This window comes from Mya arenaria, chromosome 10 (genome assembly GCF_026914265.1).
Source record: "Mya arenaria isolate MELC-2E11 chromosome 10, ASM2691426v1".
NCBI classification, from domain to species: Eukaryota; Metazoa; Mollusca; class Bivalvia; order Myida; family Myidae; genus Mya; species Mya arenaria.
Genome location: NC_069131.1, coordinates 64,360,626 through 64,383,058, shown reverse-complemented (window position 1 = coordinate 64,383,058; position 22,433 = coordinate 64,360,626). Strand labels below are relative to the sequence as shown.

The 22,433-nt window shown below is 35.9% G+C and overlaps 3 protein-coding genes across 3 annotated transcripts in view; 2 read left to right on the top strand and 1 right to left on the bottom strand.

The window, feature by feature from the left end:
• LOC128205674 (uncharacterized) overlaps positions 1-22,433 on the bottom strand; it is a 266,905-nt gene that overhangs the window by 152,204 nt on the left and 92,268 nt on the right. The gene's annotated exons all lie outside the window — the stretch shown is intronic.
• Positions 9,871-15,514, top strand: LOC128205666 (uncharacterized). The gene is made up of 5 exons (XM_052907481.1): positions 9,871-10,272; positions 11,550-11,715; positions 12,114-12,234; positions 13,855-14,085; positions 14,645-15,514. The coding sequence occupies exons 1-5, from the start codon at positions 10,057-10,059 to the stop codon at positions 15,174-15,176; spliced, it is 1,266 nt and encodes a 421-aa protein (XP_052763441.1). The 5' UTR covers positions 9,871-10,056; the 3' UTR covers positions 15,177-15,514.
• Positions 16,125-18,306, top strand: LOC128205672 (uncharacterized). Its single transcript, XM_052907485.1, has 4 exons — positions 16,125-16,515; positions 16,658-16,828; positions 17,227-17,447; positions 17,644-18,306. Exons 1-3 carry the CDS (start codon positions 16,131-16,133, stop codon positions 17,331-17,333), a joined length of 663 nt encoding a protein of 220 aa, XP_052763445.1. The 5' UTR covers positions 16,125-16,130; the 3' UTR covers positions 17,334-17,447; positions 17,644-18,306.

Genomic DNA, 22,433 nt, shown 5'->3' with positions numbered 1-22,433 from the left:
GGGTCGCCGCGACCTTGACCTTTGACCTAGTGACCCCAAAAACAATAGGAATCTTCTACACCTCATGACCAACCTCCCTACCAAGTTTGGTGAACCTAGGTCAAACCGTTCTCAAGATTTTGAGCAGAAATGTTTTTTATATTGGGGGTCGCCACGACCTTGACCTTTGACCTAGTGACCCCAAAAACAATAGGGATCCTCTACACCTCACGACCAACCTCCCTACCAAGTTTGGTGAACCTAGGTCAAACCGTTCTCAAGATATTGAGCGGAAATGTTTTTTACATTTGGGGTCGCCGCGACCTTGACCTTTGACCTAGTGACCCCAAAAACAATAGGGATCCTCTACACCTCACGACCAACCTCCCTACCAAGTTTGGTGAACCTAGGTCAAACCATTCTCAAGATATTGAGCGGAAATGTTTTTTACATTGGGGGTCGCCGCGACCTTGACCTTTGACCTAGTGACCCCAAAAACAATAGGGATCCTCTACACCTCACGACCAACCTCCCTACCAAGTTTGGTGAACCTAGGTCAAACCATTCTCAAGATATTGAGCGGAAATGTTTTTTACATTGGGGGTCGCCGGGACCTTGACCTTTGACCTAGTGACCCCAAAAACAATAGGGATCCTCTACACCTCACGACCAACCTCCCTACCAAGTTTGGTGAACCTAGGTCAAACCATTCTCAAGATATTGAGCGGAAATGTTTTTTACATTGGGGGTCGCCGCGACCTTGACCTTTGACCTAGTGACCCCAAAAACAATAGGGATCTTCTACACCTCATGACCAACCTCCCTACCAAGTTTGGTGATCCTAGGTCATGCGGTTTTCCAGTTATCGATCGGAAACGAAGTGTGACGTACGGACGGACTGACGGACTACCGGACTACCGGACTGACGGACAGGGCAAAAACAATATGTCTCCCCCAGAGAGGGGGAGACATAACTAACAATCTCAATAAAAAATGTCAAGTAAGTGCCGTTTTAGGAATTTTAAAACATAGATATAATATCTTTATGAATGAACTACAATTACCAAAAAACAACTAAATGTAGGATAAAATGAAGAAATATAATTTCATTTAAAACATTATGGTTTGATATCTGATGCATAATCAACATTTAACTGCATCATAATACGATCCATATTTTACTGGGTTTTAACGAGTTCTCAAGAGTTTATTTCTGGGAAATAAACCTGTCCGAATGCGATGACCCAGATTCTATTCTTAATTACAATGTACATGTTTAATTATCGGTTCCTCGGCTGCAGGGAAATCTAAACACAGGTATATAATACATATATTTATCTGATTCAGTACTCGTTTATTTTGAAATTATTTGCAGATTCTGCTTTTCATATTGCGTTCTGTAACTCGCCGATGTTAAAATAATTGTTTTTGTACAATGTTAATTAATTTATATAACGCAAAACGCAGCTTTTTCGACCTATATTAACCGCATAACATTGACAACTCATTACAGCGCTACTTTTAGCAAACTTATTAATATGCAGAACGCAGTCCGTAGCTATTAGAGCAGATTGCTTATTAGGTATTTTCGATGTAAATTAGGTCGTTGACCACCGCAGTTCCAACCGCATTGGGGATGATACGCCCTTGTGCGCATTAATTCGCCAAAAGGTAAAAATGTTATGTCGATCTGCAGATGCGATTTCCGAGATATGGTTATAAGTCTGCAGGCCTAGTGGCCTACAGCCTAATAAACTCCTATAAGTGCCCTACTGCATAGGAGATTATTGGAGAATATTGAAAAATTGACCCCTATGCATTTCAAACTTATTTCTCTAGAATTTCTTTTGGTTTTATCAATTATAGTTCATTATCAAGTTTGTAGGCAAATGAATTTCTAATCCAGTGGTATAATTTTTATTCTGTTGTCTGAATTATTTGGTTGAATATTTATAAAGAAACACAACTCCTGTGAAAAGTTGAAGATGTGTCATATTATACTATATTTCAATTGACACCTATGCATAACAAACTTATTTTGTAGTATTTCTTTTGATTAAATTAATGTTAGAAATTCAAATAATGAATATAGTATTTGTAGTGTATTAAATTTCAAATCTAGTGATCAAAGTTTAATCTAAAGAGAGGTTTTGACAATAAACAAATATTCAAATCGCAGAAATCATGTACTGTTAAAATATAACACAATTTTATTGGGCAAACAAACAAGTGTTATTTCAGATTCATTGTTCTCATAAATAAAATTTGCATGTCCATGTTTTTGAATTGAATTGAATAAAATATTTGTCAATATCAAAATAAAAAGCTGGGTCTGCTATTGGCACAGTTTTAACTAGGGATGCAAACGAATGGCAAAATTGATATTCGAATATTCGGTAATTCTTTCGAACGAATATTCGAATATTCGATTACCAAAATACATCTTTTAAAAGTTGTAGTAAAATTTTATAATATTCTCTAAAGTAATAGCCGGGGCATTTTAGCTTTTACTTGTCGTAATAACTACGCGTGGCGGACCCTGAATAACACCAAATGAGCCTCTGAAATTCTTCATTTCAGAAAGACAAAAAGTCATACTTTATCAACAGAGAAAAATTAACAAAAACTTTTTATTAATATTCCTCTGCCTTCATATTTGTAAACAACGTGAACCTAGATGGATTTTTGGTCAAATGGCGTTATGTGCCAATGGAGAGTCTCCGTAGGACGAGCAGCCTCGTTCTGGGATTGACCTATAATATATAAACTACGGAAAAACTAAACCAACTTGGGAAATAGTCTATTTTAGATTTTCTTAATTGGTAGAAGCAATTTACCTAAAATAATTGGATTTTTTTTTCTGTCACTTGTCGTTTTCTGTCACTTCCCGTGTTTATACATTAAGCTAGTTATTGTAAAAACACGGGGACTATTTATAGTACCCGACGATATGTCCCTAAATGATACATGCCGCGTGTTTAGTGTATTGTCATCACATTCACACCTCTGGCATTATGGGCCAATCGTTGTTTAAACAAGACAAACGAATCTTAAATACAACAACATAGTTGTAGGCAAAATATTTATTATTATTATTATTCAACAAAAAAACCCATCGAATATTCGAATACCGATTTTGACATTCGAATACCAAACGTTTGATCGAATATTCGAATATTCGTTTGCATCCCTAGTTTTAACAACATTGGGAATGGATTTGATGAACTTGACCTCGTGCTAGATATTGCCCTCAACAAGCCGAACAACTCGAATTTTTAATAGTAAGAATTGCTATTTAAATTAAATTCAGTAATTCCGTAATAATATAATCAATATCTGTCAACACAAGGCAATAAATCAAGGTCTGAAATGCATGGACAATTACGACAACATTCTTGTGTATTTATCGAGATCTAGAGAACACGTGTTTCAACAGCTGTCAAACTGGGTCAATTATCACATATTATATTATTATTATCCGTGTATTCACAATAAAAAAACTAACTTTGATAAACAAACGTAAGGGGACATTTTTATTACCGGATTAACATTCAATTTTTGGAAACAGAAATGACAAATGACATGTGTTTATTCAAGCCAGACACTTGTTTACTACATCGTAAATCAGCCATTTTGACATATTTCTGAACCATGACAGGTGACGTCATTAGCGGGTGATCGAAAGGATATATTTATTTGATATTTATTATTGGTAGTTTTAAATAGCTAGTGACGTATTTGGGGATTTTCCATAAAAAACGAGGCAAGCACGCGTCAAACATGCGCTGTGAACTTTGAAGGCGTGTTTGACCCCGGTCTCTTTCAGTCGTGATTTTCTGAAAAACTTGAATAGTTACATCATCTTTTTTCATGATTAATATAATTATCAATGTTTATACTACACAAAAATGTATTTGTTGCGAAAAAATAAGCAACAGATATGTTAATAAATGACCATAAATAAGCATGGCACATTTTAGGGCAATCATGCGGGAATCGATAGAGGGGCATTTTGGAACAATCATGCGGTAATCGATAAAGGGACAATTTGGAGCAATCATGCGGGAATAGATAAAGGAACAATTTGGCACAATCATGCGGGAAAGGGTTAATATCTCAAACTCCACATAGCAGTTAATTCCCTTTGCCATACAGTAATTATTTCTATCATCAATATCACTTGATAATGATCAAATCACCTTTCATCATTTAAAAATGTTAAAATTATATTTCATTTGAAATAAACAAAACAATATCTATGAACTAATGTTATTTAAGGGCCTTCCACAGTGCAAAAATGTGGGTGGGGAATGCAGAAAAAAAAAGTTTCAAAAGTTTATATCTTATGTAGTTTGGAGGAACGATATTTTTTAGGAGTAAAACATATATCTTTTGTGACTTGTTTTGGGGTGGTAAGGAGTTGACTAAATTTTACGAAAGAAGAATTTATCAGATTAAGGATCAAAAAGCATTCACATTCATATGTCGACATTATAAATTTGTTTTTATGTCAAAATGCCCCAGACTACCTAGTAAACAATGTCTTTTGAGTTCTTGAAGCTATCTGTTCAAATAAGAGAGATATTCAATCAAATAATGATATCCTGGATGTACCAATTACCGGTGTATTAAGCAACTATCCAATGGAATTTTGGCCAGGTTACATGCAAGCTTCTTTAAATTTCACTCAAATTTAAGAGAAATCATTTTGCCATCAGTAACAATAAGTTTCATATACCAGAGAACACAATTATTGATTTCTTGTCGCCTTTTGTTTACCGACCGTGGCCGCCATCTTGGATTTTTTAGTTACCAAATTCCGGTGGAATCATGGGAAATGTAGCTACTGCATTAAACTTCCAGTTAGTAAGCTAAAATTATTATGTCAGCAATGTTGGCAGGTCTGGGTATAGAATTATAATTTACCTTGCAGAAATAAAGTGCATATTAAACAAAATATTGCCAAAAAAAAAAAAAAAAACTTTTTTTTTTTTTGGAGGAGCATAGACCTCTTTACATTTATTAAATATAGCAATACAGTGCCATTCATGAGAATGTAGACAAGTTAGTTAGATAAATAAGTATGGAAAAAAAAGTTAACAATAAATAAATTATGCTTATATTTTCCCCATTTTTACCAAAACAATGTTATTTTAGCCCTATCAAAGGATCCCACCACCATTTCTGGAGTTCAATATTGGCATCTTTTTTCAACATTAAAAAGTCAGAAGTTTAGTCAAGTAGCAGTGCTCCCAAAAAGCACATGCTCAGAGATGACGTAATCAACAAGATGGATGCCAACTGTCAAAATTTGTTTGAGAATTATTCAAAATTTATTCATTCATTGTAACAGATATGAAAAGAAAAAGTTCAAAAAATATGTTTCCAATGAATTTTGATATAATAAATGTGTTTTTCACCCTTAGGAGTTTAGAAGTTTCATTTTGAGATATACAAAGAGATATTGTAAACAAAGAATACCGGAAGTGCTCTTCATGACCTAGATATTCGGACTTTTCGGATTACACCGGTACTAGGTAACCACCGGTATTTTGTACGTTGGGGATAAATAGTGGATTAAATTTGTTTTCTGCTTACAAAAGTGCAATTACCGTATTATATCATGCATAGGACGCACTTTTTTACCCCCAATTCTTGTCTTAAAAATTGCCTGTGTCCTTTCTATGCTATTAGAATTTCATCTGTTTTTTTCCAAGTCAATTTCAGGTCGAAATTATCGGACCGGGAAAGAACGCGGTAATAGTAAGTATCTGTACTGCGTCACCGAAGAGAACAACTGACATAGGTAAAATCACGCAAGTTAACACACGCAGAAATATATCGAATGTTTACTTTAAAATGATTTATTGATAAATAAATTGAAAACAAACAAGAGTGTTTACTTCTTTACCAAAGGGACGCTACTCACAAAAACTCAATGTGAGTCAGCATTTAACTGGATTGAGTTATAATGGCAACGGAAAATTGGGAAAGGAGGTAAATATCAATTAATCGTTGTTCATGATTTTAATGTTTCGATATTTTACAAAACATTTTGTTGTATGTTACTGTTTTAAAAAATTATTAAAGGAATGTGCATAACGCAAAGTAGCATTTTAGTCACTATCAAATATTTTCAAATGTGCGAAGGTGTGAAAAACACCCGCTGTCTGTCATTAGAAAAACATCAATAGAACGAACTATTGCAATGGTAATACCGTATGGTTGTTTGTTCGCACTTTACCCGTCGTGCCTTCCGCTGGCAAGGGTAATTACCGACACGCATTAATTATGCCTGACATGCTTTATTCCGCGCAGCGACAAGCCTTATCAAAACAATCATCAGTTTTGACAATACACAGTTTTGTTGCGATTGCAACGGTTGCAACGGTTGACAGTCATTCAGAAGGCATGCTATTACAGCATTTGTATAAGTCTTATAATATGCGTGAATGTTCTCAAAATGTCAAGACTTATATCATTGTTGTGTACACTGAATTACCGAAATACGAGGATAATTATCGAAATACACAATACAGTTATCGAAATATGGCTTATATACATTTTTTTTTTTTTACTTCAATATATGTTATAAATACTAAGGGTTTTTACCTGTTTTTTCAACTATTTTTTTGCCTGCGTCCTATCTATACTAGCGTCCTATACATGATATAATACGGTATCTTTCTTTAATTAGCTCCAATCACCAGAAAGCCTCAAGACATTTTTGATAAGGTAGAACTGACAATTTGGACACAAACATATATTCATTTTGTATAAAGACATTTCTGGAAAAATGTATAAAAATGCTTTTTGATTGGAAAACTGATAAACTCAAAAAGAACTTGGTGGCCATGGCAGAGATTTTCTGAAAACATCAGGCAATTCTAGGAAATGATAACCAAGGACATTGCAAATAGGTGAACAGGAGTGAATAACTATGTCTGCATAGTTCTTGTTGTTTTTATTATATAGTATTTGTTTTTCTTTTTATATAATGTAAAAAAGCAGTGTTGCATATTGTTAACATGTTTGTCATTCATTTTTATTTCTGTTCTTTAAAAATAATTTATTTTTTAAATGTTTGGGTGTAGTATTATATTTTGTTATTTTTATATTATGTATGTAAGTTAAATAGATTGATTAAATATTTTTTTGTTATTTTGTGTTGTGTTAGTTTTTCATACAAGCATTGTTATTTAAAGCCCTGGTCACATAAACATTGCAACTACTGCGATGTAACCTACTTGCCATTGATTTTATTTGCAACAGAGTGGCCACTGCTAAGACTGGTTGAATCGTATATTTTTACGACTATGCCACCAACAGAGCTATTGAAAAAGTGTCTTCTTATGGTTGTAAGTGGACCTTGCATGAGAATTTCGAGTAATCCCACTAGCCGATACATTGTATCTAGAAAGGTCATGATAATAATCTAATGTATATCTTTCAGAAAAGTATTTCTATAATCTATTTATAGAATTGGTGCAGCGAAATGGCTTCATATGTCTGAAAGAGGACACTTTTGATGAAAAACTCGTACTGTATCTATTACTTGTCCATATTTGAAATAAAGGAATGATTACTCATCATTCAGGAATTAGTTTTGGAACTTGTCAGTGATTGATCTGCAACTGTTTATAGATGCACAGACTTAATTGTGAAAACCTAGCCAATGTTGATGCGAGAACTGAATGCATAAATTGTTAAAGATTGTGTTTCAATTGCTTATCAGACGACCAAGTATCCGTCTGCAAGTCAAATTTCAGATGTCGCAATTGTCAGCGAAAACATCATACCGCTATATGCGAACAGCAGAAAACAATAGGCAAACTGAACCCCAAAGCGGTGTTGTTCCAGTCAAAGATAGACAGGCAACCGGACACTGCCATACTGCACTCCACGACACAACACCGTCCAATTGTTGTTCTCGAAACTGCCATTGCTAGCGTTAGTTCCGAACAAAACACAACAGATGCCAACATTCAGTCAACTACCGTGTGTGTTACAGGAATAGACCACTGTGACGTGCCTGAGCCACAGTCATCAGCAGAATCTTCGACAAACACCATTGCTGGAATCCATGATGTCATCAATGTGACCAGATACAGCACTCTTGGGAAGCTGCTACGCATCACTGCCTACGTATTACAATTTGTACAAAACTGCAGACTTGAAGTTTCAGCAAGAAGACTAGAACATCTGACAGTAAGTGAGCTTAAAGATACAGAAGAATTATGGCTCACAAGTTGTCAACAAACTACGTATGGCAAAGGAATCTATAATCTGACTCCAAATGGACATCGCCTTCCATTGGTTAAACAGTTGAGACTGTTCCTAGATGCCACTGGCAAGTTTCCATACCTACTTCCTCAGAAACACCCATTCACACGTCTAGTTGTAATCGATGCCCATGAGAAGTTACTTCATTCTTGGTTAAGTTCAGCCATCACTTACGGTACCCCAGAAATACTGGATACTGGTTATCCGACGTTGCGTGCAGTTCATGTTACTGACCTGCATTGCCATGCGCCTGATCCACCACCATTACTGAAAGTACGAGTGGAGGAAGCGGAACCATTTACAGTGACTTGTGTAGACTTTTCTGGTGCATTGTATGTACGCAATAAAGACGGACATGAAAGGAAATGAAACATCTGTTTGTTTTCATGTGCATCGACCCGAGCTGTATACCTGGAACTCATGCTGGATCTTACAATAGAAACATTTCTGCAAGCGTTTCGCCGATTCGGCATCCAGAAGCCTCAGCCACTTCTGATGGTATTAGACAATGCTACTACATATATTGGAGCAGCAAATCACCAACGTGAACGAGCCCAACAACAGAGGAACAGAATGGCGCTTTATTGTTAAACATTATCGTTAAAATGCCCTTCATGATAATAGTTCTAAATATGCCCATGGTGATAATTGCACTAAACATGAACTTAATAATAATGGCACTTAACATGCCCTTAAAAAAACTGCCCTTGGTGATAATGGTTCTTAACATGCTCTTGGTGATAATGGCTCTAAACATGCCCTTGGTGATAATGGTTCTTAACATGCTCTTGGTGATAATGGCTCTAAACATGCCCTTGGTGATAATGGTTCTTAACATGCTCTTGGTGATAATGGCTCTAAACATGCCCTCAATGATAATGGTTCAAAACATACCCTTGGTTATAATGGTTCTAAACATGCCTTTGGTGATAACAGTTCTAAACATACCCTTGGTTATAATGGTTCTAAACATGCCTTTGGTGATAACAGTTCTAAACATACCCTTGGTTATAATGAATCTAAACATGCCTTTGGTGATAACAGTTCTAAACTTGCCCTAGTTGATAATGGTTCTAAACATGCCCTTGGTGATAATGGTTCCTAACTTGCCCATTGTGACAATGGCGGTAAAACATTCACTGGGTTCTAACGGTTCTAAACATGCAATTGGTATTAAGTTTTCTTTGGATAATTAATGTGTCTTGTCACTTCCTTAAAGTTATATGTAAATTTTGAACGTCCTCAATCTGTTGAACAGCTGACAACAAAATTTGAATGAATTTCGCAATATCATTGTTTAAAATTATAATTTGACATTTATTGTCTGCATTTCTTTTTTATAAACTGGAGTGTATGCAGAAAAATAAATTTGCATATAACATAACAATAGCATGAGACTAAATCTTGATTGCTTCATACTCTTTTGTCTTAATTCAACGCATTGGTAGCGTTGATAGTCGGAATCTCTTTTAAAGATGACCTAGATTTGACCAGATAATATGGCACAAAAACACCTTGAACATTTGGAAACAAAATTTCTTACAAGAGGTATCTAAATAAATTTTAATATTTTCATTCATATAAGACACCATGTATGGGAAACAACAAAACAAGCCTTTCATTACATGTATCACTATCAATGGATATATTGGATATATATCAACAGGAACTGTTTTCTAACAATCAACAAGCAAGAGATAAGAAGGTCCAAAGGCATTGTTTAAAGTCTCACAAAAACTAATCAGAGAAACAAAGGCAATATATTGACAAAAGATCGGGATAAAAATAAGATTTATGACGTCCGTAAATCTAACAGCAAGAAGTCGAAGTATACAAGCAAATGAGACGCCACTGTCTGTATCTCTGGCAGAAGATGCTGAAGAGAGAGCAGTGGCTGAAGTCTATAGAAAATATGCAGATTACATAAGGCAAAATGTCGAACTGGATGAAAGACACCTCAACAAACTTCTTGATAGTGTGATAACTCAGGGAGAGTTTGAAAGTCTTTTGGTATGTTATCTTTCTTTTATTTCTTTATACAAAGGTGCATCTCTATCTAACTTTAATACATTACATCGGAAAGAAGGCCTCCTTTGACCAATGTAGTACATGATAGGAATAACCTAATTTGCATGCTGATATTCTAGTTGAACTAAATTGATTTTAATATCAGAGAAATTCAGTCAGTGGAGCACAATATAAACTACTCCCAGTTGCTTTTCCCTGGCCGAAATTTCTCGAAAACTCTTGGGAAAAACTCACTTAAGTATCTTATTTCATTTAGCAATATTAATTGCATAAGTATGATTTTACGAAACAGCAAGAAGTTATTCTTATATATCTTAATTATTATTTCCTTTAATAGCCTCAACTTGACTCTTTAAAAAGAGATTATAACACATGTTTTACCAAATCAAAAAAAAGCATTCTCAGCTTGATCCTGTATTAAGGGACTTAAGATGCTTTGGGAAATTCAGACTCGGTCCCTACTCTGAGGTGTTTTTCCCTACTCCCAGATGTATTTTCCTTACTTAAGTGTGTTTTTCACCAGTCCTACTCCCAGGTGTTTACCCCTACTCAAGTGTGTTTTTCACCTACTCCAAGGTGTTTTACCCTACTCCCATGTGTTTTTCCTACTCAAGTGTGTTTTCCCTACTTCCAGGTACGTTTTCCCTACTTCCAGGTGTTTTTCCCTACTCCCAGGTGTTTTTCCTACTCAAGTTTGTTTCCTACTACCAGGTGTTTTTCCTACTCAAGTGTGTTTTCCCTACTCCCAGGTGTTTTTCCCTACTTCCAGGTGTTTTTCCCTACTTGCAGGTGTTTTTCCTACTCCCAGGTGTTTTTCCCTACTTCCAGGTGTTTTTCCCTACTTGCAGGTGTTTTTCCTACTCCCAGGTGTTTTCCCTACTTCCAGGTGTTTTTTCCTACTTCCAGGTGTTTTTTCCTACTTCCAGGTGTTTTTCCCTACTCCCAGGTGTTTTTCCCTACTTCCAGGTGTTTTTTCCTACTTCCAGGTGTTTTTCCTACTCCCAGGTGTTTTTCCCTACTTGCAGGTGTTTTTCCTACTCCCAGGTGTCTTTCCTACTCAAGTGTGTTTTCCCTACTCCCAGGTGTTTTTCCCTACTTCCAGGTGTTTTTCCAACTCAAGTGTGTTTCCTACTCCCAGGTGTCTTTCCTACTCAAGTGTGTTTTCCCAACTTCTAGGTGTCTTTCCTACTCAAGTGTGTTTTCTCTACTCCCAGGTGTTGTTTCCTATTGAACTACATGAATGTAAATATCTATTGCAGAGCCAATCAGACACTGAAGCACTTAATGAGCTCCTCCAAGTGCTGCCAAGGAAGGGACCACATGGTTTTGAGGTGTTTGTCTATGATATTCTGTTTAAAGACTTCCGCTCTGTTGGTGAATTCTTGGACAGAAAGCTTCATGAAGAAACACAAACTAGCAAAAGAGGTGCTGTACAAAAATGTTTTGTAACATCCTTTACAAAAACTGTTACTAAAAAGAAAACACTTGACTTCAAATCATGGACATGAAACTTTAATCCATTTTTTACATTTTGAAAATCTTTCGTAAATGTCCAATGAGACACACAGGGCAAATGCCAGTTTGAGAACCCTGCGCTTAGTAAGAACAACTATGGTAATCAAATTCAGTAACATTCTTCCTTCTCAGAAGTACTAAGAATAGAACATGAAAGACTCCTTTCTCAGACCATACATCAAAGCTGCAGAGTAACAATAATAGGGTGTGGTTTGGGTATATATCTCATTAATTTAACAGTGATCACATTGACATAAATATGGAAAGATTTCAACCATAATGTTGGTAATGACCTTTGCTTCAAACAGGTGACCTGTCTCCAATGTCCCCCAACAATGCAACAGCATCCACTACCGACTTTACCATGCAGTCAACAGTGCTACATAGACAGAGCAGCACACCATGCATGCGCCAAACTATATATACAAGGTCAGTTATTGCTTAGTGCCACAAAAACAGAGCAGTATGCCATGTCTCAGCCAAATTATAAAGACAAGGTCAGTAAATGCTTAGTGCCACAAAACCAGAGCAGTATGCCATGTCTAAGCCAAATTATAAATACAAGGTCAGTAAATGCTTAGTGCCACAAAAACAGAGCAGCATGCCATGTCTAAGCCAAATTATAAAGACAAGGTCAGTAAATGCTTAGTGCCACAAAAACAGAGCAGCATGCCATGTCTAAGCCAAATTATAAATACAAGGTCAGTAAATGCTTAGTGCCACAAAAACAGAGCAGCATGCCATGTCTAAGCCAAATTATAAATACAAGGTCAGTTATTGCTTAGTGCCACAAAAACAGAGCAGTATGCCATGTCTAAGCCAAATTATAAATACAAGGTCAGTAAATGCTTAGTGCCACAAAAACAGAGCAGCATGCCATGTCTAAGCCAAATTATAAATACAAGGTCAGTAAATGCTTAGTGCCACAAAAACAGAGCAGCATGCCATGTCTAAGCCAAATTATAAATACAAGGTCAGTAAATGCTTAGTGCCACAAAACCAGAGCAGCATGCCATGTCTAAGCCAAATTATAAATACAAGGTCAGTAAATGCTTAGTGCCACAAAACCAGAGCAGCATGCCATGTCTAAGCCAAATTATAAATACAAGGTCAGTAAATGCTTAGTGCCACAAAACCAGAGCAGCATGCCATGTCTAAGCCAAATTATAAATACAAGGTCAGTAAATGCTTAGTGCCACAAAACCAGAGCAGCATGCCATGTCTAAGCCAAATTATAAATACAAGGTCAGTTATTGCTTAGTGCCACAAAACCAGAGCAGTATGCCATTTCTAAGCCAAATTATAAATACAAGGTCAGTTATTGCTTAGTGCCACAAAACCAGAGCAGCATGCCATGTCTAAGCCAAATTATAAATACAAGGTCAGTTATTGCTTAGTGCCACAAAACCAGAGCAGCATGCCATGTCTAAGCCAAATTATAAATACAAGGTCAGTTATTGCTTAGTGCCACAAAACCAGAGCAGTATGCCATGTCTAAGCCAAATTATAAATACAAGGTCAGTTATTGCTTAGTGCCACAAAACCAGAGCAGTATGCCATGTCTAAGCCAAATTATAAATACAAGGTCAGTTATTGCTTAGTGCCACAAAACCAGAGCAGTATGCCATGTCTAAGCCAAATTATAAATACAAGGTCAGTTAATGCTTAGTGCCACAAAACCAGAGCAGCATGCCATGTCTAAGCCAAATTATAAATACAAGGTCAGTAAATGCTTATTGCCACAAAAACAGAGCAGCATGTACATCATGTCTGAGGATAATTCTCAAATAAGGGTAGTTTTCATAAGTTTACAAACCTGCTCTAAAACATTTTATTTTGTGTTTCACCTTAGAGCAAAATTTGAAATATAAAAAGGCTTTGTTAAGAATTAGTTGGTTATATGTCAAATAACTTACAGTATTAGGTCTTAATTTTGTCAACAATACAATTCCAATAAAATCATGATTGAATATTTTTAAATTTTATTATCTTGTTTCTGTTTCAATGTGTTCCGACATGTTAAACATTTTTGCTTGTGTAACCAACAAGGTCAAATGAAGGTCAAATGAAGGCAAGGTCAAATGAAGACATTAATAGCCACACAGATAATCATCAACATCAGATCAACAGAATATTCAGCAAACTTAGCACCCACATGAAGAACAGGCACTCTGGAACGGGTCTGAACCAACTCTACTGTCAGACACCGCAGCCAGCCACCCTAGACGAGATTGAAGCCCATCTTATTACACTGCTAAAAAGTATTGAGGATTGTTACAAGTAAGTAACATAATTATATGGAAACTGTTATGATATAATTTAACAGTGATTGTAGAATCTAACAAAGTTTCCAATTAAAATTAGGACAAGTCTAGAAGTCAAACATTGAAAAGATACCCTGGTTAAATGCCTGAAAGACACTGAATGAGAGACACTCATACAACACGTGCATCAAATCCATTAGCTAATGTGCAAACAAAAATCAAAATTTCATTTGTACCTGAAAAAAAGATTGTTATTGCAGAAGGTGTTCTCTTTTACAAAGTTAAGATCCACTGTTTTAATTCTAAATTCCTTCTGAATAGATAACCATTATTCCATCAATTCAGAAAGGAACACTTCATGAAAGAAAACAGTTTATAGCTTTTGAGTGCTTTAATCTTTTACAAAGTTAAGGTCCACTGTTTTAATTCTAGATTCCTTCTGAATAGATAACTATTATTTCATCAAATCAGAAGGGAACACGTTATTGAAAAAACAACAGTTTTTGGCTTTTGAGCATTTTAATGCATTGCTTTTAACTACTATAATTCATCTAATACAATTTTACATTTTCCAGACAATTCAATGCCAAGACCTGGAACACCTCGCTAAAATCATCAATAATTGAACTGAAAATTGAGAGAGACAAACTGTACCGCAGAGCTAACGACCACACAAGTACACTGGAAACAAAACTAAGAAACGAGAAGGGCAAGATTGAGAAACTGGAAGAAAAGGTTAAAAAGCTTGAAGAGTTTAAAGCCATCTTTGATGAGTACACAACAGCAAGAGAAATCGCTGAAGAACTTGGGAAAGCAAGAAAAGAAATGGAAGGAGTTACAGATGAACTTAAAAACATAAAAGAGGAAAACAAACAGTTGTCAAGAACAGTGGAAAGATCCCAAACAGAACTGGATAGATACAAGAAAGCTGTTACAAAGCTGGAAAAAGAAAATGAGAAATTATCTCTAAAACTTAACATTGACATAACTTCAAGTGAAAGTCAGCCCACTTGTTTGGCAGTTACTAATGAATCCAGGCCATGTACTTCAAAATCATATAAGCCCCCAAAAGTAAAGAAGAATCGCAAGCGTAAAAAGCACTTATAACTGTGTGATTACTTTGAATTCACACCCAAGAAAAACACTGATCAATTATGCAATTATTTTGAATTGTTGTTTTTTAAACATTCAGTTATAACTATTTTTTATTTTTCAAGAAGAGTGCCATGTTGTTATAACCTGAAGGAACCAGAAAGTAAATTAAAATGTTTTCACAACACTTGTGGACAAATCATTACAATAAAAAAGCACCTGTGGTCAAATCAAAACCCTAATAATCAACACATGCAGACAAATCATTACAATAGTTGTCAACATAAAAATCATTTTCAAATGAAAACTTCAGAATTGACAGAAATAGCATATGATTAGTAATAGCAAATATACATGCATGATCTATCCTTTTCAGCTTTCAAAAGTTGAAATGCAAGGAGAAAGAGATTAACCAAATCAAATCAAAAATAAAATAAGGCTTACTCTGATATATCAATTGTATTAAAAGTAATCATGAACTCTAATAGGTTCTTCACAGTTACTTGTTATTATCTGTCTTGTATTAAACAAATTCATTGTATACAATTCTTCCAACCTCATAATCATACATGCCATATCCCCCGGAGGGGGAAAAATCCCCCGTAATTTCGACCCATCCCCCGGTCTCCCGGAGGGGGATGAAAATCCCCCGGAATTAAAAAAAAGTATGTTTAAAATTACGCAAATTTATCACAGGGTTTAATTATATATGCCTGTTTACACTTATAATGTCCTTCCTGTCCTGAAGCTTAATTAGATAATCAACTGATGGTGTGTTTTAACAACACTTAATACACATGTTACTATATATAGTAACATTTTAACATTGTCAGAATAGTCATTATCGGCGCGGCGGGACCATAATCATCAAAATTGATAATAGCCCCGGGGCTATTATCAGTCACGTGGCCGATAATGACCCTGCGATTGTCCGCACGTGCAACGTGACACAATTTCACGTTGTTGAAGATGGCTGACGGAGTAGACATGGGTGAACGTACGTTCGAAAATTTAGCCAACAGGCTACTTCGACTGGATTCTGCCATCGAAAAAAATGAACATTTCACTGAGGCACAAGCCCGGCAATTAATTGAAGCAAAGAAAAACAAGGCTACGGTAACAAAAACTAGGAGTGACATGAAAAAGGTGAACGATTGGCTGAATGATGACGGCGAGACCCGCCAGATCAAAGACATTCCACCAAAGGAGCTAGATATTCTTCTATCCAGATTCCTGCTAAGTGTCAAGAAGACCAAGCTTTCGGCAGAGGCGAATGGCCCCGCTGCAACCAACTTCGAGCCATCTACCCTGCGTGGCATCTTGTCAAGTGTAAAAAGACACCTGTCCGAGAATGGTAGGCGTATTTCTGTTTGTTATTATTATCTAAAACAACTAAAGTTAATATATAAACTACTTAATAGTTATATATTTTATAGTTGCCTATAATTTTATGCACAGACTTTGATTATTTTAATCATAATCAACTCGTTTTGCAGAGTACGAAGGCGATGTCATGGGCGGAAAAGAGTTCAAACTCACACGGGACACGCTAAATGCGAAATGCGTGGACTTGAAAGAAAAGGGACTTGGCAACAAAAAACAGAGAGCCGATCCCTTCACTTCCTCAGAGATTCAACAACTCTACGAAAAGGAACTTCTTGGAGCCGGTACGTTTGGCAGTTAATTGATTGTTTACATATCACTAAGCAACAAAGACAAGGGAGACAACTAAAGCATAAAGAGAACGATATAAGCTGGTCCCCGGTATTCAAAAAAGCCTACCTTTATAATATGTATTGCGTGGTAATAATGAATAATGGGTAATTATTATTTTATGACGAAATACATGGATTTTATGTCTGTTATTTTATATTTTTTAACCTAATATATATTTTATAAACATTCATTACTATATTAAGGTAGAAAAAAGAAATCTATATGCATTTAGAGTGAGTTTACAGTGCAGTACATTGTTAAACAGTAGAGAACATTATACAACATAATAATCAAGCACATTTTAACTGTGTAATTGTTTCAAATGGTAGAAATTTCGAATTAATTACAGCCTCTCCAATTTCCCTCACAAATACCATTTGGCTTAACAACACCATGCACCTTGGATTGCGAGGAAGACAGGAGCACTTGACCATGTTGTGGGGGACTTGGGATTAAGCCAGACCTCCGATGGTGTGAGTTACTTGGCCTTCACGGAGAGGGCGACAAAAACAAGAAACGGAGTTGCTGGTGACCACAGGCAATATGTACCTAAGCTCTTTGAACGGCCAGGTAACCAAGTAAAAATAGCATTGTTATAAAAAGGTTATTTTTTTCTATTGTTAACAGATGATGTTCATTTATTGCAGTTATTAGCAAAACTTTTTAAACTAAAATCCATTTAAAATAAGAATTCAAATGTTGATTTTGTAAAAAAGAAATAAATATGTGATTGAGTACTCTAAATGTGTTTTAAAATTATTTGCAGGAGACCCAAACTGCCCTGTAAGGTTATATCAGCTTTACAAGGAAAAGAGACCACCTCAGATGTCCGCCCCAGAAACAAGGTTTTATGTAGCCCTGAATCCAAATTTTGGAAAGGGAACAGAATCAAATGATCTCTGGTTCATCAACCAAAACCTGGGAAAAAATAAATTGGGACAACTGGCCAAAACCATGAGTGAGCAGACTGGATTTCAGGCTAGGCATGTTAATCACTCTGCAAGAAAAACATGCATTACAAATTTGCTGGATGCCCGTTGTTTCCCCACTGAGGTGGCACAGCTGACTGGTCACAAAAATCTGACGTCTCTAAATCATTACCATACAAACAATATAGAAAAGCAGCAAAACATGTCCAATATTCTTCACATGTGTAAGAGAAAAGAACCAGTGATAAATCCAGAACCAGAACCAGTTACTAACATGGAGGAATTTGATGATGATGACAATCAGGAACTTGTAGCAGCATCCCAGGAAATTGAGCAAGCGCTATCCTCCATCCAAACATATGAAGAGATTCCTGTAAGAAAACCAACACATGATGAAGCTGAACAAGTTTTAGACCTTCCCATTAAACAAAGCCCAGGTGGAACACTGACCCTGCAAAAAATTATGAAGGACACTCAGTCACTGTTTAATGGCTGCACCTTTAATGGGCCTATCAGCATTAATTTAAATTAGGAACCATACAGTATGCATGCATAACTGGTACTGCCTCCTTAAGTTGTAGGCACTGGAATGAGTGAACAAAGTTATTCTGCATACATGTTTTATTCCATTCATCCACTGTTATTATTATATTGTTTTTATTTCACATGTTTTTGGGTTGAAAATGTTCTTTTATCTTCACTTCCTGTGAAATAAATGTGTAAATAAATGTGTGCTACATGTATTTTATTTCAATTTGCTTTTCCAGTATCGGCATATCGACAGACTACTGAATACTTGAGTCAAAACATGTGTATTAAACAGTTCAATATATGGCCGCGCGGGGCCAATGAGTGATAATAGCCCCGGCATATCGATAATGGCCCGAGGGCTAAAGCCCTCGGGCCATTATCCACATGCCGGGGCTATTATCACTCATTGGCCCCGCGCGGCCATATATTAATCTCTAACTATTGGGTGACACTTAATAAATCAGCAGGGCACATTTCATGCATTGTTTTGATTGAAACTGACAGAATTTGCATAAGAAATGTCAATTAGACTGGTCAGATAAAAGGTCGATTTTCATTGGTTAAAACTATCATTTTTATCCAATCAGAGAGGATGTAACAAATTAAAGCGTTCTTCAAAACATGTGTCATTGTCAATAAAAGGATTAATAATTTAAAGGTGACAGTAAATTATTCAGTAAAGAAAAGGATTAAAATAACTAATAGACAATGCTGTTCTTTGTTATGCCTCACTAATATGTTTACATACATGACATTGACCTTCATCGCAAATATCAGAAAATAACAGAACTACCAGAGGAGAAACTGAAAGTAGACAATTCGGATGAAATGTCTTTTATTTATTAATTATGGTGGTGATGTTTTTATTTTTTGATGAATACCAAAAGAAGATATGTTTATGAACTTAAACAATAAATTATGCATTTGCTTTTTATCAGAAGCAAACAAATCTGACTATTTGGGAATTAAAATGAAAAATATTGATAATTCATTCCATTCTCTCTATTAGTCTGAAAGTCATCATTTATGATCATAGGCAGCAGATTTTGTATCCAATTTTAGAGGAAGGTAAGCCCATTAAATTGTCTCTGAAACATATTTTTCTGTGAAGTATTCTATTTTGCAAGTGAGTGCTTTTATTATGCAATATGGCCGTGTCTCATAAAAATATAGATGAAAGTGCTGGAAAAAGGGGTAAACAAGGTGAATTGGCACGTGTGTCATGCCCGTAATGCTACATGGCGATGATGAAAATCCCCTGGTATGTGACCCAAATCCCCTTAAATTCTGGACATAATCCCCTCGGGAGCCTTTCAAAATTATGGCAATTTGTTTTTTTCGTACTTGCGTCTTAAAATACTTTGAAATTTTGACAAATTAGATCTGCTAAAAAATCCCCCTGAATACTACCAAAATCCCCCTGAATTTTCAGACGGGTGGGCTCAGATCAGGGTAGGAATGGCTACCTGTCCTTGGTTATAGGAATGTGTGGAAACGATTTTAAGTTTTATCGATACTTCTATGGCATTTTCAGATTGGTGAGGCTTTTCTCTTTCTTTGTATATATATATTAAGGCATGGTTTGTAGAATCGCATTTTCACCGTATTTCGTAAAGTTCCAAAAAATTGGTGTTTTTTAAGTATTTTCATGTTGCATTTAAATTTTACTGTTTTTTGGAAAATAGTTTTCTCAGTTGCAAATGAAAGAATTAATGCTATATTTGTATATTATTGTAAGAGGGAATTCATTACCAATAATGACTCTTTTTACCGCATCAAAATCGGACAAAAATTAAAAAAGATACAACATATATTTTAAATGTAGGCAATCGTTATGAAATCATTAATCCTGACCATTTCCAAACAAATAACATAATTTCTACCAACTTTATTGGTTAATGACTTATTTCTTTTTTTCTAGTGTTATTTAGACATCAATTAACCAAGCAATACCACATGATTAGTTTGAACGCATAATATGTGTTAAAAACGCAACCTCAAAACACTGGCTTTTTTTGTATAGTCCGTAGACCTAAGTTTAACAGCCAACAGTTGTTAGACTGATCACTTTTATTACTCGTCTTTATCATTTTCTAAACATAAAAGAAGCAAGTATGGTTTCCGACTTTGGACAGTTGTTATGTTCACAGCACACTGTCGAACTTTGTCCGTAGACCGTATAGTCCGTAGACCTAATATTTCATTACCATTATTTTTGACAGCAATGCATTAAGCAGTACTTTATTAACTGTTTGTACAAGGTTTTCAGTACTGTGGTTTGTTTAAAATGTATAAACCATCATTTTTTTAGTTATTTTTCTTAATTTTCAATGAATTTAGTAAATTAAGCATTGAAACTGCGAATATTTGATCCTACCGTGGAACTTTATTATTTATGATGCACTAAATGATGTTTAAGATGCTGGTTTAGGTACACACTAACTAAATAAATAAGACTACCTAGCATGTATGTAGTATTCCAACGATTGAATCACTGTAAATATGGATAATAAAAAAGTCTACAGACTATACCATATATCTATAACATACAGTTTTAACAGTAATATTTACAGTAAAAAGTGTTAATGAAGACAAGGGGCAAAATAAATTAATCTGAGAGCAAAATGGAAGCAGACAAATAAACAAGAGCTGTCGCGAGACAGCGGACTCTACTAAGTCGGAGTGACGAATACCCCCAAATGCCGCCTGGACACAGGAATGGCAAACCATTCCTTTGAAAAGAGGCCATAACTCCAAAATGTTCAAATCTGTCAAGCCTTTCATGAGTTATCGTCAGGAAACCATTTTTCTATTTTTAGTAACAGTGACCTTGACCCCACCAGCCCCAATATCGAACTTGATCTGTATCTTCTGATGTTACACCTGTGTACCAAAAATTGTTCAAATCCGTCTAGCCTTTCATGAGTTATCGTCCGGAAACCGTTTTTCTTTTTTTAGTAACAGTGACCTTGACCTTGGCCCCACCAGCCCAAATATCGAGCTTGACCTGTATCTTCTGATGTTACACCTGTGTACCAAATTTTTTTTCAAATCTGTCAAGCCTTTCATGAGTTATCGTCCGGAAACCGTTTTTCTATTGTTAGTAACAGTGACCTTGACCTTGGCCCCACCAGCCCCATTATCGAACTTGACCTGTATCTTCTGATGTTACACCTGTGTACCAAAATATTTTAAATCTGTCTAGCCTTTCATGAGTTATCGTCCGGAAACCATGAAAACCGACCGACCGACAGACCGACAGACAGACAGACCGACCGACCAACAGACCGACCGACCGACCGACCAACCGACAAGCTCACTCCTATATACCCCCTCAAACTTCGTTTGTGGGGGTATAATAAAATAATCAAATTAAAAAGTGGACAAGAATCGCGATGTGACAAAACCAGGTTTTCAATGATTGGCAGAAGAGATTCAGTTTCAACTGCTTTCTTCTATTTTTTGTAACAGTGACCTTGATCCTAAGGGCCCCAAACAAAATCCCATGAAAATCCTCCTCAAACTCTTCCTACATATCAAGTTTGGTCACAGTATGTCATCCATAACTGAAACAGTAATCTATTTTTAGTAACAGTGACCTTGACCCTAGTGGGCCAAAAGGCAATCCATAAAAGCTCTGCATAAACTTGTCCTATATACCAAGTTTGGTCACACTATGTCAACCCTTACTTGAGTTATTCAGTACTAACCATATTTATTTTTTTAGCAACAGTGACCTTGACCTAGACCATAGCTCTCGGGCCCAAAACACAATCTCAGGAAAGGTCTCTATAAACTCTTCCTATATACAAAGCTTGGTCACAATATGTAGACCCTAATACTTTTAAAAGTTATTCAATACCAACCCTTTTTCTATTAATAGTAACTTTGACCTTGATCATAAGGGCCTCAAACCCATTCCCCAAAAAGGTCTCCATTAACTCTTCGTATATACCATGTTTGGTCTCGTTATGTCAAACCTGGCTAAAATTATTCGATACATAAGGTGACTTTGATACTGCCCATCCACCAGCCCGCCTGAAATATGAAGCAAGTCATTCAAATAACTTGATTTCCCTTTATCAAAATGTGGTTA

What these genes read in the sequence shown, in the direction of transcription:
- LOC128205666 (XM_052907481.1), top strand. Translation starts at nt 10,057, where the DNA reads ATGACGTCCGTAAATCTAACAGCAAGAAGTCGAAGTATACAAGCAAAT. An exon ending in GAGAGTTTGAAAGTCTTTTG is followed by an intron (nt 10,273 to 11,549) that starts GTATGTTATCTT and finishes TATCTATTGCAG; the next exon opens with AGCCAATCAGACACTGAAGC. An exon ending in AACACAAACTAGCAAAAGAG is followed by an intron (nt 11,716 to 12,113) that starts GTGCTGTACAAA and finishes TGCTTCAAACAG; the next exon opens with GTGACCTGTCTCCAATGTCC.
- LOC128205672 (XM_052907485.1), top strand. Translation starts at nt 16,131, where the DNA reads ATGGCTGACGGAGTAGACATGGGTGAACGTACGTTCGAAAATTTAGCC. An exon ending in AAGACACCTGTCCGAGAATG is followed by an intron (nt 16,516 to 16,657) that starts GTAGGCGTATTT and finishes CTCGTTTTGCAG; the next exon opens with AGTACGAAGGCGATGTCATG. An exon ending in AAAGGAACTTCTTGGAGCCG is followed by an intron (nt 16,829 to 17,226) that starts GTACGTTTGGCA and finishes AATTAATTACAG; the next exon opens with CCTCTCCAATTTCCCTCACA.